Source organism: Acinonyx jubatus, chromosome C1 (genome assembly GCF_027475565.1).
Source record: "Acinonyx jubatus isolate Ajub_Pintada_27869175 chromosome C1, VMU_Ajub_asm_v1.0, whole genome shotgun sequence".
NCBI classification, from domain to species: domain Eukaryota; kingdom Metazoa; phylum Chordata; class Mammalia; order Carnivora; family Felidae; genus Acinonyx; species Acinonyx jubatus.
The window spans coordinates 78372718-78392086 of record NC_069381.1 but is presented as its reverse complement, the minus strand read 5'-3'; the positions used below and the strand labels follow the sequence as shown (position 1 = coordinate 78392086).

At 47.1% G+C, this 19369-nt stretch overlaps 1 protein-coding gene across 4 annotated transcripts in view; it reads left to right on the top strand.

Moving 5' to 3' along the window:
- The window catches only part of BCAR3 (BCAR3 adaptor protein, NSP family member), a 136101-nt gene that overhangs the window by 21069 nt on the left and 95663 nt on the right, over window positions 1-19369 (top strand). The window contains exons 1-2 of one of the 4 annotated variants that reach the window (XM_027058563.2): window positions 587-748; window positions 8359-8689. In XM_027058563.2, coding sequence (XP_026914364.1) covers window positions 8373-8689 — 317 coding nt within the window. In that variant the 5' untranslated portion in view covers window positions 587-748; window positions 8359-8372. Of the gene's footprint in view, window positions 1-586; window positions 749-1529; window positions 1550-8358; window positions 8690-19369 lie in introns of those variants that run through there. The other 3 variants (XM_027058566.2, XM_027058564.2, XM_053214464.1) reach the window with 3 other exon arrangements.

The following is a 19369-nucleotide window of genomic DNA, read 5'->3' as shown; positions in this document are numbered from 1 at the left end:
CTATTTCTATAGCTTTATAATAGGTCTTGATATCTGATAGTGTTAAGACCTCCAATTTTTTTCGCCCCACTGAGCCACCTAGTACTGAAGTGCTAATTCCACTCCCCACTTTGCTTTCAATTTGTCCAGGTGGGTGTGATTGATTTGCCTGTTCAGCGGTTTGGTTATTTGTGGTTACCTGAATCTTTGTCTCATCAAAGCCCTTTAAACTGAAAGCCAGCCAGGTGTCCGCAGACAGCAAAGCTGATCTGCTGGGTAATTAAATAACGCGGGGAAGGGGGAGGAGTGGAATCGGAAGCGTTGTCTTTCGGGAGGGGTACACCTGGAAGTGGCCAGTCTTCACTTCAAGACTGGCTTCTTGGGAAGCTACGAGAACCGAACTCTAAAACCCGGGCAGAGGAGGGCTTGGCGGGGTCACCGCATGTAAATGTCGCGGGGGGTTCCGCGAGGCCGCGCGAATCCGCTCGCCGGGGTGGGGCCGCGACGCCGCAAATCACCAGTTGAGGGCCGGAGCGCGCGCCGCGGGCTCAGAGCCGCGCCTGCAGCCGCCGGGGCCGGGGCCGGGCCGGAGCGAGAGCCGCCGGAGCCGTCCGGCGCACAGGCTAGCCGCGCGCGGGCTTCTCTGCGGGCGCGCCCCGCCGACCATGAGCGGCCGGTGCTCGGGGAGCAGCCGCGGCGTGGGGCCCGCCGAGCGGCGCGTCTGAGCCCCAGCCGGGGAGAGCCGGGGCACCGAGCGCCGCGCGGGGAGGTGAGTCTGTGCCGCGCGCCCCGCGGGGGTGCTGTTTCTCCCGGGGCTCCGCCGCCGCCGCGTCCCTGGGAGGACGGTCTGGGAAGTTTGTTGGAGAAACTTAGGTGCAAAGTTGAGGCAGCGCTCCCCCTGCCCCCGGCAGAGCTGGCCTTTGGGGGGCGGGAGTGGCCGAAGTGGGGACCCGGCTTGCGCCCTCGGCGCCCTCGGAACTGGCTGGGATTCCCGAGAATCCCGAGAAGTGGCGCTCAGCGACGTGCGGCGAGCATCTATCTCTGCTTTTTGCTCTTGAGCAGTATCTGCCCGGGCGCTGGCCTCCCCCGACCCCCCGCCTCTGCCCGTCCCGGCTGCTCAGCTGGCCGCCCTTCCCCGTCTCGTCCCGTCCCACTCTTCGGGGCTCGGGGGCGGGGGTGGGGGGGAGGGAACGCGAGGACCAAGGGGCTCCGCTGGAAGCCCTGGGCTTGCAGGAGGCAAGTTTCTCCACTCATTTCTAGGAAAGTTTGCAAAGAAAGCGAAGGAGCCCGCAGTGTAACTGTTGACAACACCCCCCTCCTTCTCGCCCTTTGTTGAGAAAGAATGAATAGTTGGTTGTGCTGCTCCTTCTGCGTCGGGGAGGGGAGCGGAGGGAAGGGGAGGTGAAGGCAGGGACGGTGGACGCGACGGGAAGAGGTTAGAGCTCAGCCCTTTTCCCTAGGGGCAGCGGCCGCCACCACTTTAAAAGTTTGATCAGGTGTAGACACTTGTCTGGGAGCGGTCGAGTGGGCTCGAAGCAGCTGGCAAGGCGAAGAGTTCGTGGGCAACACGGTGGGTCGTGGCTGGGGCGGGAAACCCAGATTTGGGTATTAACTCTCTTGAAGAAAGGTGCGAAGGGGAAAGACCGGTTGCCGAATCTCCGTGTCTTTCCCCTAAAGCCATTATCTAAGATAGAAAGTGGAGCCAAGCATTCTGAGATTCTTTTAAACCTTGACATTTATCTCCCAAGGCTACACACGGATCTGTCCGAGGAAAATACATTGGCGGAGGGAAGGTCAGTTTGGGAGCGGATAATCTCCCTGCCTGTTGCCAAGGACTGAGGCCAGGCGGAGGAAGGGGAGGCCTCGGTGCTGGGAGAGGGGGTTCAGCAGAGCGTGGGGCGGATCTGCCAAGTTAATAGTGGAGAAACCACAGGCGAGCCCTTGTATGGGGGTGTGCAAGGGAATGTATGCAGCGTAATGTAAAGCGTTTGCCATGCCAGGGCCTCCGTCACCTCCTTGACTCCAGCTTTCTCTAAGCCTCTGCTGAGAAGGCTGGCATTTCCAGGATGACTAAGATCTCAATCTCCTATTCATATAGAAAGGACTGCTTGTCAAATGAATGCTAATCTTAAGAACTTGATCATGTAAATTCTAGGCTGTGTTGCTTGAAATACAATCCATGGAAGAATTATTCATACTTCAAGCATTTGGCCAGACTTCATGAATTTACTTTGAAAACAGGGATCCTCTTAATTTCTTTCTTTTTTTGGGGGGGGGGGGATCCTCTTAATTTCTAAACCAAAGAAAAACTTCATTCTAAGTGCACGAGCCAATTTTTTAATGTGCAGCGGTTCTAACTTCTCTTCCTGTTGCATTCTGCAGAGATATAAAACTACGTATCCAAACGAAAACTTCTCTGTTGTCATAATTGGACAGCAGGAGCAGTTACATTTCCAGAGTTTAAAATATGATAGAAAGTTTTTAACACCCACAGCAGGTGACCATCGATACGTTTAACTTGGAAATAGCTCATTTCAGAAATAAACTAGAAAACTCCAAACAAGAGGGCTGCCTGTTTCTGCATTGACTTGCACATGATCATCAGTTTCTTCAAGACATCATTGTAAAGCAAGTGACTTGGGCTGCTCTGTTCACAAGCATTTCAAAGCACAGCCACTGGCTGTGTAGCACCAGGAAGGTAGCACATATGTTGGGAGTTTGTCCAGCTCACTCTTGTCCCTACTGAGATTTCAGCTCTGAACATTCACTGAGGTCTCATTTTTTCATATCAAGATACAGAATCTTTGACCTTTGTATACATTTCGAGGTCTGACATTAGACTGAGTCGGACACAGTGTCTATTTACCTGCATAGTAGAGAGAGGTGATGTCAGATGGCCAAAGTCTCACCTGGGCTTTTCTTTTAAACCCATGAGCATGTAGGCTCATTTGGTCCGCCTATGTGTGTGTGCATCTATGTCCTACCTGGTTTGGTGTGTTTATATTTATTGCTTGGAGTTAAAATATTTCCTTCTTCATCCTTCCTGGCTGTGACCAGAAGCAGTGACTTCTTTAGTGAACTCTCTTTGTAAAAGGAATATAGTGATAAGCAAGACAGACCTGCTCCCTGACCTGCTCCAAAGAGACCTACCATTTATTGAATGCTTGCTGTATGTCCAGGAGTTTCCATACGTGATCGCATTTATTTTTCAGGACAACCCCATGAAAGAGGTATTTTTAACCCATTTGTACAAATGAGAAACTGTCAAAGAGGTTGGCTGATTTGTCCCAGGCCATACAGCTAGTAAGTAAATGGCAGAGTAGGGATTTGATCCTCTGAATGTCTTACTTCAAAGCCTAGGTTCTGAACTATACCATGTTTGATTTTTTTTTTAATTTTTTTTTTAACGCCTTTATTTATTTTTGAGACAGAGAGAGACAGAGCATGAACGGGGGAGGGGCAGAGAGAGAGGGAGACACAGAACTGGAAGCAGGCTCCAGGCTCTGAGCCATCAGCCCAGAGCCGGACTCGGGGCTCGAACTCACGGACCATGAGATCGTGACCTGAGCTGAAGTCGGACGCTTAACTGACTGAGCCACCCAGGCGCCCCTACCATGTTTGATTATTAAAAAATCAAATAGTACATAACAAGTACAGAATGAATAGGAGCATTGATTCAAACATCTCTAAGAAGGGAAAATCTGGGAGCCAGAAAATGGAGATTTGGGTTTAGTCTTTACTATCCTTTTCCAACCACATATTCCCACCTCAGGGCGTTTGCATCTGCCCAGTCCCCTGCCTAGAACTCCCTGCCCATCTTCTCTTCACTGGTGTCATCTCTTTTGTCAAAGAACCTCTTCAGAGAAGCCCCCCCAGACCACCCTAATCTAAAATAGCCCTCCATCCCAACCAGTATGTTTTATCATTTCATCCTGTTTTGTGTTCCCTGGGGCACTGACAGCTAGGATGTAACCTAGTTTGTCTTCTGGTCTGTGTTGACTGGACCCTTACTGCCCCCCCCCCCCCATCACAACGTAGCCTCCATGAGAGCAGGAGCTCATCTGGTTTATTATGTCCTCATCCCTGGTACATTGTAAGCGTCCAGACAATATATATTGAATGAATGAACATTTACTTCCCTTATCTGGAAAAGGGAAGGGACTTGATTCTCTGAGATCCCACCTACATATAACACACTCGGATTCTGCCTAGTGAGGTCAAATGTAGTAAGTGGCTTTGTTCTCAAAATGAAAAGTACTTACCTTGAACCTAGATTCCAACTACACACCATGTACTTCTATCCCTTGGATTTGCCCTAGGTTCCTGGGGTCTGGAAAAATTAAAAGCAGATAAAGCTCAAGTAGGAAGTACAAGGACCAAAAAGGTTGTAAATGAGTTCCTTCTACCTATAGTTACCCCTTCGGTCCTCTGCCACACTTTTAGTTATATTTTTTGGAAGTGCTGTCTGTGGTCTGGGCCCACCTCCACCACCCTTAGGCTGATTCAAGCTTGACATAGGGCCTGGTGTTGAGCCAGTTTTTCCAAGTGACTACACATAGGGCAGGCCTGTATTTTAATGGGGAAGAGTCCCAATTTAGAGGCAGTGGGTTGTAGAGAGGAGCCTGGCTTACATATTTCCAATTTGCTGCTGAGAATTCTCTGGAGTTTTCAACTTAGCTCATCTTCTCCTTCCAGTTATTAGACTCTTCTTGACATCATTCAGGTCAACATCCCATCCTCAGGGAAGCCTTTCCTGGCCACTAGATGAGTCTAGACCCTGGTTCCCACTCTCTGTGCTCCCATAGCACTGGGAATCACCAGGACATGTAGTTGGTACTTCCTGTCTGCTTCCATCATAGAGTAGTAACCTCATGAGGACAGTTGTTTGACACTGTCCCCAATACCAAGCACAGTGCCTGCCACAGAGACCCTCCATACTGTGTGCGTTGAATGCATGAATGAATTGATGCTTCTGTTGACTGACCCCTCCTCATTGTTATTCTGTTCTGTTCCTTAGGTAACAAATCTGAGTGTTAAGTTTGCTCTGTACCAAAGAGACTTGCTTATCCAGTGGCTCTCAACCCTGGCTCCTCATTGGACAGTACCAGTGGCTTTCAAAAAAATGATGCCAGGGTCCTACCTACTGAGGTTCTGATTTCATTGGTCTGTGTCACAGCTCGAGTGTCAGGATTTTAAAAGCTGCTCAGAGGACTCTTATGTGCAGCCAGCTTGAGGACCACCACTTCAGGTTTTCAGAGCTCAGCCCTTGCTTTGGGCCTTTTGGGCTTGAAGCAGCCATGCTGAGAGAGAGCAGGGATATAATTCATGGATATTGTATGGTTCCTGACAGTTTAAGAGGTACTTTCACATCTGTTATCACAGCTGATAATTACAAGCTAAGGGATCTGCTCTCAGGTTTAAATATTCCCTTTATGTTGATGATTCTTAAAAATCTACATCCTGTCCTGGCTCCTAGCTATGCATACCAATATCTCACCTCCTCGACTGAACCACGTCATGGCTTCCTCACACACAGCAGCTCAGTGGTGAGCTTGTTAGCCTCCCTCCTGCGGGAGTCCTCTTCTGCACAACTCAGCTTGTTACAGCACCACACCATCCCGCCAAGGCTGTGGCCCTCGTCCTCCCTGCCAGGGGCCCGGAGCTCCTCATTCTTCCCTCAGTCCCTCTTTTCCCTGGCCACTGCCCCAGGTCAGGGTACTTCATCTTTCCCTGCTGGCTTGTTGCCATCAGCCTGACCGGACTGCCTCCCTTCTTTCCTTTCCAGAATTACCACAGCTACCTTCCTGGGAACGGACTGGCTTCTGTCCCTCCCTTCCAGATCTTCCCTAGCACCGACAGCCCAGTCCAGACCCCTCGACACAACTTTCAAGACTTCACCATCTGTTCCCACGCTGGGTGCTCCTAGGAAATGCTTCCTGACTTCTCCACGTGAGCCACATAGCCCAACTTGCGGTTTGTGAGCCTGTGGGGGCACTTCCTTGCCTTTATGCATTTGCTGTTACAGCATCCTTTTGCAAGGCTTTTCCTTACAATTTTCTACCTTTCAAAATCCCTCCGGAATACTTCCTCTCCACATCTCCAGCGTTGCCCTCCTCGAGTCCTTTTGTTCAAATTGTTCTTCCCTCCAGCATTTGAAGGGTCCCTATTGATGAGTTCTAGGATTCTTAGAGTTCATAGGGATTGGGACTTATAAACATCATTGTTTCTCTGAGCCTCTCATATGGAGAAGGCACTTAAATGTTGAGAATAGGAAGGGCAAGTGTTAACCCTCGATTCAGAGAATAAACTGAGGTATGGGGAACTGGCTGGAGGGCATTCTAGAGCCTTTGGCCCAATTTTGAAATCTAGATCTTGGGTAAGCAGAGAGGAAACAGGCTGCCAGAAACACTGGAGCCAGGGCAACTTTAGCCCATCATAATGACCTGCAAATTGTTGATCATCACTGTGGCCCTTTGCACAGAAAGAGGTTCTGTGGGGTGCTCTGGGCCTCCCTAGAAGGTTCTTTGAAATGATGCAGGCCTCTATGAAGAAGGTGCTGACGGCTTGGGCAGGCAAGCATTTACAACTGTGGGGGGCAGTGTTGTGTATAGGGTGAGGGAATTCTACTGGGCTTACGTCACTGGTGGTCAGGCAGGGAGGGTCAGGGAGTCTGGATTTCTTTTTAAATAATGATGACTAACATTGAGTAAGTGCTGACAGTGTGCCAGGTACTGGCCAGACCCAGGAGAAGCCCATGCGGGGACTCACAGCCCTATTGTTCTGCACCCGCCGTGAGCCACGCCTTCTGTGTGGTCACGGTTAGACATGGAGCAGACAAGCCCCAGAATTACCAGGTTTGGGAAAGAACTGAGGACAAGGTTAGGATTATATACCTTGAGTGAAGGATTTCCTCCTATCCAGCCCCCACAACTTGTATGTTTCTCTGTTGGACTGTTCATGTCCTCGATGGTTTATTTCCCTTGCGCTGTCTTTAACCCAGTTCTGCCTGCTACAATGTGAGCTTCTGGAGAGCATTGTTCTTCTTAGTGGTCATGGAGAAGCCATGTCCCAAGTCTCCAGTTCCTTAGTGGAACTGACAGCAGTGTTACTATTAAGTGATGATTTTCACTCTGAGCTGTCCTCTTTGTAGCAGGAAGGGTGCTCTGTAAGCAATGGGGGCTGCAGGGCTTTGGAACAGACGGCAGAGCAAAGGAATGTTCTGCTCCGCAGCCTTGGAGAAGACAGTGCAACAGGCTTAGTTATGCTGCTGTGTTGTCCAGACTAGTCTGGTATCATGGCTGGTGGGACTGATTCTGGATCCTCAGTGTCTCCAGAGCCTAGTTCTAATTTTTACTCAGGCTTGTGTTTCCTTCCCTCTATATATTAGCCTTAAAAATGTCTCATAGAATTTGACTTAGGCCAAAAGTATAGTTTGATTTTTGGGGGGAGGTGAGTGGGTGCTGACTCTGGCTCAGGGTGAACATTTCTGCTAGTGGTCACAGCTGGGAATAATTGTTGGGTCTAGTTTTGCATACGACGTAGTACACATTTTCCTTTTCTTTCCGTGTGCTCCCCACCCCCTCTTTCTTATTTCTCTCCCTTCCCATTCTTCCCTGACTATACATACAGGCACCATGCGTATTGCTTAACTCTGCTGGTGGCAGGCAGATTCCTGACCCCTCTGGGGGACAATGTACACGGATCCCTCACCCTAGTGGCTTTCCTCTGCAGCTGAGCCCACTAATGTACGGAGGAGTGACCCACCTCCTAACCCCTGACCCTGGCCCGTCTTCGTTAATTAGAGTACATTGATTTATTTGTAAGCACCAGGTCTTTGCCGGAAAAATTCTGCCCCGTTGCCCTGGGTAGCACAACTGAGGGGCTGGTCTGGCACTGGAGGCGTTCTAGCAGCTGAGGAATTCCAATAATCTCCACCTGTTCTTATCATTTACAGGGTGGTGGAAAGACGTGAGCCACTTATCTAACATTTATAATGTGTTCTCTGATGCACTTATATTGAAACCTTGAGTACTTCCTCCATAGTCTTTTTTGTCAGTCATGCTTTTCCATCAGCTTCAGTCATCTGAAATAAGAAAGTGGCTCATGTGCCCCTAGAGTCTCTGAAACTTGCTTGCCCTTTTCCATTAGTGGATCTGCTGCCAACCCAGGAGCATTCCTCTGTAGGATCAAAATAGGGGCATGAGTAAACTTCCCATTTGTATTGAATTTCACTAATGATGCCATTCACTGTTTGCCTTCTAATGCTCCGTGAACGTGTTCTTTTGTTTAATGGTACATTTCCATTTCCTTTTGTGAGTAGGAAGTCAGTTCTTGTGATTATCTAAGATTCATGCCTTTGCTCTTTTCTTTCCCCCTTAGAGAAGCTGAGAATCATGGCTGCCGGAAAATTTGTGAGCCTTCCCAGAAACATGCCGGTGAATCACCAGTTCCCCCTGGCCTCATCCATGGACCTTCTGAGCAGCAAGTCCCCTCCTGCTGAGCATCACACTGATGCCTATCAAGACGTGTCTATACATGGCACCCTTCCACGGAAGAAAAAGGCCCCTCCTCCCATCAGGTCCTGCGATAACTTCAGTCACGTGGGGACCCTGCCCCATTCCAAGTCACCACGGCAGAACTCTCCGGTGACCCCGGCTATCATCCAGGAGCAACCCCTGCAAGACCGGAAAGGCGAAACCTTCACCTTCAGGTGACTTATTTAATTCCACAAGTGAAAATGACTTGTCTTTAAGGGACTTAAAAAAAAAAATCTAAGTTGCCTGGGTGCCTCAGTTAGTTAATGGTCCAACTCTTCACTCACATTTTGTGAGTTTGAGCCCCACGTTGGGCTCTGTGGCGACAGTGTGGAGCCTGCTTGGGATTCTCTCTCTCTCTCTCTCTCTCTCTCTCCCTCTCCCTCTCCCTCTCCCTCTCCCTCCCTCCCTCCCTCTCTCCCTCTTTCCCTCTCCCTCTCTCTCCCTCTCTCTTCCTCTCTCTCTGCCCCTTTCCACCCCCCACAAATAAATAAATAAGCTCAAAAAAAACCACAAAAAAACCAAAAGCCTTTCCATTAGGGAATATGTCAGCTATACAGAGTAGAGCAAATAGTTTAATTCCCAAGGACCCACCACCCGGCTTCATGACCAGTCCTGCTTTTTCTGTTCTCCTGCCCACATTCCTTCCTTTGCTATTATTCTGAAGTAAATTTCAGCTCTTATTTTATCGTAAATATTTTGGTATATGTCTTTCAAAGATAAGTACTCTTATTTTTAAAAAACACAACATAATATAAAAAACTATAACACCTAAAAAAAGTAACCATTTCTTACTATCCAGTATGTGAGAGATTTCTAAAGTCAACTTCCTGTGTATCACAAAGTCCCTCAGAACGAAGAACAAGTATTTTTTTTATTATAATGTCAACTTCTGAACTATGTCCATCCAATTCTGTAGAGATGCCAAGATGTCTATAAATTAGAACCTGCATCTCCAACATGCTGAAATAAAATTTGGTACGGATGCATCATCAGGTCAGCTTCAGAATACTTTAGAACAAGGATTGATTTCTCCTATCCACTAGGGATCTGGGTAAATAAGCTTTATGGTTGTCAAAACTTCTTGTCAGGATTTGTATTGGGCCTGGCTGTGATTGGTTTCTGCTTGTTAGAGCTGGTTTAGAAACTGCCCTTCTTTTCCTATTGGGGAAGATCAGCACCCTGTGATATTGTCGGGCAGAGAAGGGGCTGGTTCCTTCTGTTCTATCTCTTGGTGTCTCTTTTTGTCCAACCCTGTATCACAGACAGCCACTTTGATCCTAGCTCATTTCTTTGTTCAATGTCTATATATTGAGCACCTAGGTTGATTAGAGTACATTGATTTTGTAACCAGTGCCTCACCAGGAAAATTCTGCCCCATCCCTCTTAGTATCTTAACTGGAGGGCTGGTCCGACCTTGAAGACATTCTGGCAGCCAAATCATTCCAGCAATCTGCTCTTGGCCTTTTACAGGGTAAGGAAATATGTGAACTAACAGGACAGCGGTAGGGCATCTGAGATGGTATATTCCCAGAGCTAATATTGAGTGAAGGACCCAGGTAATAAATAAGTTAATTGCAGATTATATTGAGTGCTATAGAGGAAATAGGGATATACTGAAGATTTATTGGGCTTGTATCTTTATACAGTGGACAGGTCTCTGAGGAGATGATATTTAAGCTAAGACCTGCGTGATGAGAGAAGGCAGCCATGGGAAGAACCAGAGGAAGGTGGTTCCAGGCATAGGGAGGGCAGTGCAAAGGACTGGGGGTAGAGCAAGTGTTTCATGTTTGAAAAAACCCAAAATGAAGCTGGTGTGGCCTGTGGCTGGAGTGTAGCAAGCTGAGAGGAAGACTGTACAGATTTTGGGAGAGAGCTAGACAGGCAAGAGTTCAGAATTAGTTTTAGTTGCATAATTGCAGTAGTATAAGAAGAAAATAAGTGGAGGCCCAGGTATTCTCTGTAGAGAGTGTTGGAGAGCTCTGCAATGTTTCTGACATCAGCTCAGAAGGTTCCCCCAGGGTGTCAGGGGGCTTAGAAAGCCCTGCACCTGCTCTGCAAAATGTAGGTGGGTGACCGCTCAGCTCAGAGGACCCAGCAGACAGCCCATGGACGGCACAGGTCAGTGGGGAGTGCACACCTGTGTACAGTATTGTTCGCATTGCACCACTGGCATCTGACAGGTGGGGATGAAGAAGCGGAGAAATCACTGCTCCCTCTCGCAAGGGTTAGGAGGCAGCAAAGAAAAAGAGCTCCCGGCCAGCCAGAAACAAACACTAAATACCAGGCCGCACAAGGTGGAGTCAGAACCAACTATTCCTGAACTTGCTGTAGCCACTTTTTATTTATTAAGTGAAACTCTGTAGTGAGCTACATATCTACTGTGTACCATATGGAGACGATTCACCAACTCATTCCTTGAAGATCTAAGGTCCTGGCTGGGTGCCAGCTCTTCCAAGGGGGAATCTCCGGGCAGCTGGGGGTGGCGATAGAGTCACCCTTTCTATCTCGAGGAAGTTCTTGATAAACACCCAAGGCCCAAGCTGACAACCTGCCAGGAGTTCAAAGCTTTTTGATTTGAAAATGACTTGGACAGAGGTCAGATCTCTGTAAAAGATCTTATCAGGCGGTGGGTGCATGTCCTAAGTTTGAAGTCTGGGCTGTGGAAGACTTAAGGAGGTTTGTTTATCATTCATCTAAATTCACATCTTTTCCCCTTGACTTAAAATATCTTATTGTTAAAGGTGAATACAGGAAGTAACAAACACATCACCTTCAGAATTCTGAGTGAGAAGGTCATGTCAAAGGATCATAAGTCCTAGTCTCCTGCTCCTCAGTCTTATTAATAGATTTTGTTTACTTATTTGTATTTTTTTATTTATTTGTTGACTTATTTTTTTGAGTAAACTCTACCCCCAACATGGGGCTTGAACTCACAACCCAAAGATCAAGAGTCACATGCTTTACTAACTGAGCCAACCAGATGCCCCTATATTTGGTTCACTTAACACGCTTTTTTTTTTTTTAAATGTTTATTTTTGAGAGAAAGAAAGAGAAAGAGAACAGGCAGAGGCTCCAGGCTCTGAGCTGTCAGCACAGAGGCTGACGTTAAGCTTGAACACATGAACCATGAGATCATGACCTGAGCCTAAGTCAGATGCATACCCGACCAAACCACCCAGGCACCCCCTTAATGCACTTTAAAAACTATCTTGAGGGGTTCCCAATTTTGAGGAGTTCAAAGTACCTTGTGTTATTTTCATCCTTTTAAATATTCCTACTAAGATTATTAGCTGCCTCAGTTCCTTTTTGGAGCAAGCCACAAGATCCACCAAATTTGTGCATATGAAAAGCTAGGGACAAACAGTGTGAATGAAAGTCTGGGGCTCCAGAGACAGGGGTTGCCTAAAGTGCCTCAACTGAACTGCCATGAGGGAGAAACAGCATTTCTGTTCCTAACTCAGCTCTTACAGCTCTGGTGCTAAGAAAACACCAACCACCCAGCACTCTTGCTCACTCACCACTGGAAGCTGGGAGCCATGTGTATTTTCAAGTTAAGAGGTTTGGATCTCTGACTCCAGGGGGTGAGACTAGTTAGGTCTACTTTTAACAAGATTATTGATTTGTGGGGGTGGGGGCGGGGGGTGGGGTTTGGTGCGGATCGTCTTTCAGGTAAACTTTTTTGGCCTTGTTACTTTTCATAGCAAATTCAAAGGTTAATTTCAGCTGACAGTGACTTGCCCAGATGTCAAGTCTGAAAACCTTCCATTTTGTCCTGTTTGGTGTGGGCATGATGATAATGGGACCATAAGAGGAAGCCCAGACCCCCTTGTCACGTATACCCCAGGGAAACCTGCCAGACAACACCTTTTTGTCTTGTAAAATATTCTGATAAATTGCAAGTTTGGTAGTTTCCTAACAAATACGTTTAGCTTATTTATCATGAAAAAGTCACTTGTATTTTAATTGCGTATTAATTGAACATCCACCTTGTGGAAGACCGTAGGCAAAGCAGAGGAAGTCTCCCCTTTGACCTAAAAATGTGTAGTGTCAAGCTTTCTTATCAACATGAGTCCTATGCACATGAATTATTATCTCTTAGATTTTATAGGTTTAAAATATCTTCAAGACTGTGTTCATAAATCATCCTATATAAACATGATAACCCTGTGTGAGAGACATGGCAGATTTCATCCTGAGCGACAGCATTGTTATTATCATTCACAGTCAAGAAAGTGGTTCAGGGATGTTGAGGCTCCTAAGATCAGACCCTCGTGGGTAACTGAGCTGGGCTTAGAACCCAGACAGTACTGTAGGATCTTCCTCAGACACTGTACTCCACAGCCTCCCAAGAAGGTTGGCACTGGCTGTGGGTGTCTTCTGAGCTGTCCTCTTGCATGGAAAACTTCAGCCCCCAGAGTCTGAACCCAGCACCTTGGACACCCACCTTGGGAAATGGAGTCTTGGCCACTAAGAGCCAGGCAGAAGGCAGGCCTAGAAGTCAGAGTGGGTCTCCCCTCATTTGGAGACCGTATCTCTTGGCTTTGTTGTTGCCTTGGCTGCCCTTGGATGTACTTGTGGTTTTGAAAGGTGGCCAAAACGAGAAGCCAGGCTGCTCTTAAACCTGCTGCTTGATGTCACAGAAGAAGCCTTTGTTCTGCAGGCAGAGCGAGGCTTCCCAGAGAGGTCTGCAGACAGGATTTCCTCTTGACACTAGCGTTGTTTGACTGATGTCCCTTTGATTCACTTATCTTCAAGGATGAATTTTTATTTGAATCTGGGACCTTCCTTGGGCTCGGAGGAGACTGGTTCCTGTTGTTGAGCTGTGTTGTCAGGATAGCTGAAGGATCAGCTCTGGGAGACCGTTCCGGGTCTGCTTCCTGCCTGTGGGTACGTGGAGGCATGCATTCCTGGGAACAGCTGCCGAGTGCCTAATTCCTTCTGCCCCTTGTGCTGTGGGAGCATGTGGCGGGACAATGTGATGTTTCATTAGTTTGCATGAGTGGAGCTGACTGACTAGTCACAAGTGTTTTAACTGACGGGGGCCAGAAAGTCTGCAGAATTATCCCAAATTAAAATCCAGTATGCTTTCCCAGGCAGTAAGTAACGTACCATGTTGCAGCGGCTGCTCTTTAAAGTGGAAGCAAAGTGTAAGGCATAGGATCTGTGCAGACTCTTCTCCAAACACTGATTTAAATATCTAATTCTGGGCTATGTCAGTGCCCTCACCTGGAACATTTATTTCATTTGTTCCTCTTGAGAACCACCGAGTTCTAGAACTACTGCTTTCTCCTTCACAAAGCAAGATGTTTCCCCAGACATGAAAAGAAATCAGCCTTTAGCTCGTAGTTGACCAGAAGGACCTATAATGCAAAGGTCCACATGCAAATATGTGCATTTTATTTACATATGGGCATGTCTCCTCTCTGCAAATTGGAAGCTTTTCGTGCACAGAGGAAAAGTTGGGTTTAGAGTTGAAAAAGGCTATCTACTAGATTATAGATTCTATTTAATAGAAGATGCATTTATTGAGTTAGCAGAGTGACAGTCGCTTAATAGCCAAGAATGTCTCCAGGAAAGTTATAGTCCCTGTGTTGACTTTTTCCTTTTAAAATTTCAAGTTGGGTTTTACTAACATTTTGAAATGTTCCTTGGTGTTTGGATGCAGCTGTTGTGGATGGGGTAGGGAATTCCACGGACCGGTGCATGTCCAGGCCCCGGTGGTCCCTGGTGTGCTGAGCCAGGAGCAGCTGGGTCAGAGGTGAGCTCAGCCCCTGCTGGGCATCTTGCACACACACACCCCCACCCACCACCATCGTCCCCAGGGTTGAGGCATGGGGAAATGCCTGTGGGTCCGCCAGCTGCCCACAGTGGTCCTCCGTCATCCACTGACAGGGATGATTTGAACCGAAAGCCTGGGATCTGTGCATTCTCAGCTGTTCTTCTGGGGAAAACTGAAGGATTTTTTTTTTTTTTAACTGAGTGCAAACCACAATCAAGAAGATGATCAGAGTATTACACAAAGCAGTCTTTGTTTAATGACGCTGCTCCGTATCTTCTCTGCCCCTGCCCCCAGGACCTACAAATCATGGTTGCTTAGGCCTCTTGTATGCTGTTTGGGAAAGGTCAGGTTTTAGTCTTCTGAGAGTCAGAAACTGTGAGAGTTTTTCACACCTTTCGGTATACGTAGCAGCCTATTGTAAACAGGAGGTGCCGTGCAGTTACAAATGATTCGTGTTCTTATCACATGTGGATTTGGCCTTCGCAGCCTGGCCAGAGGATACAGGCTGGAGAGATCATTGTTGTTATTGTTGATGGGAAGGAGATGCCTTTGCAGGGCTTGTGCTGGAGCCCCAGGACCCATAAGCTGGCAGGCTGCAGCCGCCCTGCCGCTCACGGCTCTGTGATGCTGCCAGCATGCAGTCGGTCCTCAAGAGGGTAGCTGGAGGGTTGGATGCAGAATTTCAAGCTCTCTCTTCTTAGAGGTCCCAAAGACAGCACATGGCCTTTTTGTTTTAAGGATTGTGCCCTTATTTAAAAATTACAGAAGTCTGGGGCATCTGGGTGGCTCAGTCGGTTAAGTGTCCAACTTTGGCTCGGGTCATGATCTCAGTTTGTGGGTTTGAGCCCCGTGTTGGGCTCTGTGCTGACTGCTTGCAGCCTGGAGCCTGCTTCAGATTCTGTGTCTCCCTCTCTCTCTGCCCCTCCTCTGCTCATGCCTTGTCTCTAACTCTCTCAAAAATAAAACATTAAAAATATTTTAAATAAAAATAAAAATTACAGAAGTCTGAGAAACCTGACATAACTGACCCAGCATTTGTGCAGCCAGGACTGTCTGTGATTCCCAAATGCACCTGCAGACATAGTAACCAAAGCTAAAATAACTCCTTCCATGGAGAGGAGGAGAAAACACCAGGCTCTTAACCCAGACGTCTCCATTCAGATCCTTGTTTTTCCACTTATTAGGTGTGTGAACTGGGGCAAGTTCTGAACTATAAAATGGGGGTGAAAATACCTCCCTCTGAGGAGTGCTGTGAAGGTTCACTGGTTACTAAATATGAAGGCTGCACCAAATGGCAGAGCTCTGACTTCCGCACTTGAGCCTGGCACTGCCTTCCTGGGAGTCTGGGTGGAGGAGGTCACGTCCTTGCTGTCAGCCCCCACCTCATCACGAGCACTTTATTCTTCTCCTGCCCCAACTCTGCTGTGTGACACCTGACCTTGAAGGCCACCGATGCCTTTACTGGGATGCTGACATAGTCATGGATATCAAAGAATGCTGCTAGAGACCTTGACACTGATTCCGGCAACCAGACCCAGTAGCTTTGTGACCTTGTGTAAATTACTTTACCTTTCTGATTGTCTACGTCCTCAAAGGGTAGCTATGAGGTCAAATAGAATCCCACGTGGGGGTGCCTAGCACAGAACCTGGCACGTAGAAGGGGCTCAGATGTAGGTTTCCATCCATCTGTCCTTCCTCCTGGAGGCCCCTAATCCTTGTGTGTAACCTGAGATCACGTTCAATGCCTGAGGCTTCTGTGGGAGAAAGTTTCCCACATGTTGACGGTGTCTGGCTGGAATCCCTCTCTCTGGGTCTGCCCTGAGCTGCCCTATAGCAGTGTGTCTTGGCCACCATTCATGCTTAAAGGTATGACAGCCTCACGCTGCACTAAAAGATCAGCACACCATTGTATTAAGACACAAAACAGGGCCTGTCTTCAGTGCGCCGGACCAGCCCTTTCCTGCCTATCCTTGTGCTTAATATTAGTGTCTTAGCTATTTATTCTTTGGTAAATGTTTATTGAGCTTACTTTGTGCCAGGCACTATGCTAGGTACCAAGTACCCATGGAGAATGAAATACATGTGGGTCCTGTCCTTACGCTGTGCCCAGTTTAGAGGGCATGCAAACAAATGCATCAATAAATACATAGCTACATTGGGGCACCTGGGTGACTCAGCTGGTTAAGCATCCACCTTCGGCTCAGGTCATGATCTCACAGTTCATGTGTTCAAGCTCTGCGTCGGGCTGTGTGCTGACAGCTCAGAGTCTGGAGCCTGCTTCAGATTTTGTGTCTCCTTCTCTCTCTGCCCTTCTGCTTGTGCTCTCGTGCTCACTCTTTACTGGGTCTCTCTCTCTCTCTCTCAAAAATAAATAAACGTTAAGAAAAATTTTTTAATAAAAAAAAATACATAACTACAAAATGAGGAGATGCAAGGAAGGGAATATCAGAGAGCCCAGAGCTCCTTCGATTGCGTGGAGGGAAGGCCTCTCTGTGGGAGGGGACATTTGAAGATTTAATATAAAAGGAGAATGTAAAATACTTGATTAATATTGATTATGTTACTGTGTGTTAAAATGGTATTTAAATATTATGTTAAATAAGATATTGAAATTAATTTCACCTATTTCTTCTCAATTGGCTACTAGAAAATTTAAAATTACATGTTTTCATATGAATGGATAAAGAATATGTATATGTGTGTATGTATATGTATATATACATATACATACACACATACACACACACATATATATACATATACACACACATACACACTCCATCAAAAAGAATGAAATCTTGCCATTTGCAACAACATGGATGAAGCTAGAGAGTATTATGTTAAGTGAAATAGGTCAGTCAGAGAAAGACAAATACCATATGATTTCACTTACCTGAGGAATCTAAGAAACAAATGAGCAAAGGAGAAAGAAGAGAGAAACCAAGAAGCAGACTCTTATCCATAGAGAACACACTGATGGTACCCAAGGGGGAGGTAGGTGGGGGGATGGGTGAAATAGGTGAAGGGGATTAAAGAGTGTACTTGTGATGAGCGCCAGGTGTTGTAAAAAAAAAAAAATTACATATGGTTTTCACATTGTATTTCTATTGGATGGCACTGGCCTAGACCTTGGTGTAAGGAATTTAGATTTTCTCCTGAGGGCGAAGGGAAGCCTTTAAAGGGTTTTAAGTAAGGGAATAATGTGATCTGATTCAGTTTTTAGAAGATCACTTGGTCTCTGGAGAAGAGGACAGGAAGCGGCTGCAAAAGTGCAGAGAGCAGTTAGAGGTCTGTGCTGGGATAGTGGTGGAGAAGGTGAGAGGGGGTGGATTCAAGATCTATTTGGTGGGTAGAGTCTACGGGACTTTGTGAGGTTTTGATGATGTGGGGTGAGGGAAGGGGACCACCAGGCATGGCTCCAGCAGCTGGTGTGTGAGGTGGGGCCATTTACTGAGATGGGAAAGACTGGGAGGGGAACAGGGCTTCCTTTGTTGGACTGCTTTTTGTTTGGTGGATGGCAGAGAATTGAGACTTCTCTTTGGAGTGTGCTAAGTTCGAGATGCATGCATGTCAAGTGGTGGTGTTAACTAGTCAGTGTTATAAGCCTGGAGCTCTGGAGAGAGATCCACGCTCAAAGTTATACAGTCAGGAGAGTCTGCATAGAAGTGAAATTAAAGCCATGGAAAGGGATGTCCTCCCCAAGGGAGAGAGCTGGGTACAGCATGAAGGGAAGGAACCCTGGGACCCAGCCCTGAGGATCCCTGGCATATCCGTTCCAAGGGGTCAGCCGTGAAGGCTGACTTTGCATAGGCTGTCTTTGGTGGGGAGCAGAGAAGCAAGGCTGGAGTTGCACAGGGGTGCTATTCAAAGGAAGGTTTTTCTTTTTAGAACGAGAGACAGGGGCCCCTAGGTGGCTCAGTCGGTTAAGTATCTGACTTCAGCTCGGGTCATGATCTCACGGTTTGTGGGTTTGAGCCCTGTGTCGGGCTCTGTGCTGACAGCTCAGAGCCTGGAGCCTGCTTCACATCTGTGTCTCCCTCTCTCTCTGCCTCACACACACTCTCTCTCTCTCTCTCTCAAAAATAAATAAACATGAAAATTAGAATGAGAGACAAAATTCAATAGGAAAAGATCTAATCTTTTAAGCATGTAGTAAAACAAAACACATCTTTTCATTACTTGAGTCTTTTTATAAAACATTTTTAATTAAAGCAGACATGTCCCCAGGGCCACCTTCCCTGTGAGCCTGTGTCAGCAGCATGGTGATTACGCTCCTGCACTTCCTTCTCCACCGGGTCCCACATGTTCTCTGATGACTCTATGGACAGAAAAGGTAAATGGATGACTGTGGTTGACATGCAGGCTTTGCCTGAGGGGTGACGGCTGCTTTTCCACCGTTTGGGTGAGCAGCAACCTTGAGGCGGCTGCCTGGCCTGGAAGGCAGGTAAAGAGCGTGTGTTCTGTCTCTTTGTCTCGGTGAAGTCTTTCCTCTTAGAGGTCCTGGGGACATCATCTCAAAACCATACCACTTTTATTCTTCCTTTGAATTAGTTGAGAAGAAGCCTTTGCAAACACACACCGTTTCAGAAGGAGATGAAGAGCAGCTGGGGGTGGGGTGGATGGAGTGAGGAAGGGCGAAGAGTCACCAGCCAAACAAAGCATCTGCTTTTATCAAAAGTGCTGTGTTGGGGCTTAGACAGCCTGAAGTCTGATGAGTCACTGATGCCATCCTCTCTGCCTGCCAAGAGACGTACTGGCCTTGATATGGTGTTTCTTATTCTTACTCTACTCAGTTTGACTGACTGCTGCCAAGTTAAGATGTGAACTATAGCTTTTAGCTTAATGCTGCCACTAGAATTCTGCTGAGTACAGGGTAATCTATCACCGTGTCAAATTTTTATCAACGAGTACTGCTTTGTATTAGTCTTGGATTCTTGTATAGACTTACCAGAGTAGAATATGTAGGATATTTAAATGATGCTGTTTTAACATGATTAGGAAATCTGCCTGAGGAGGTGGTTTCACTGCCATTCTTATAATATATGTCATGCACACATTAATCGGGCATTGCTGC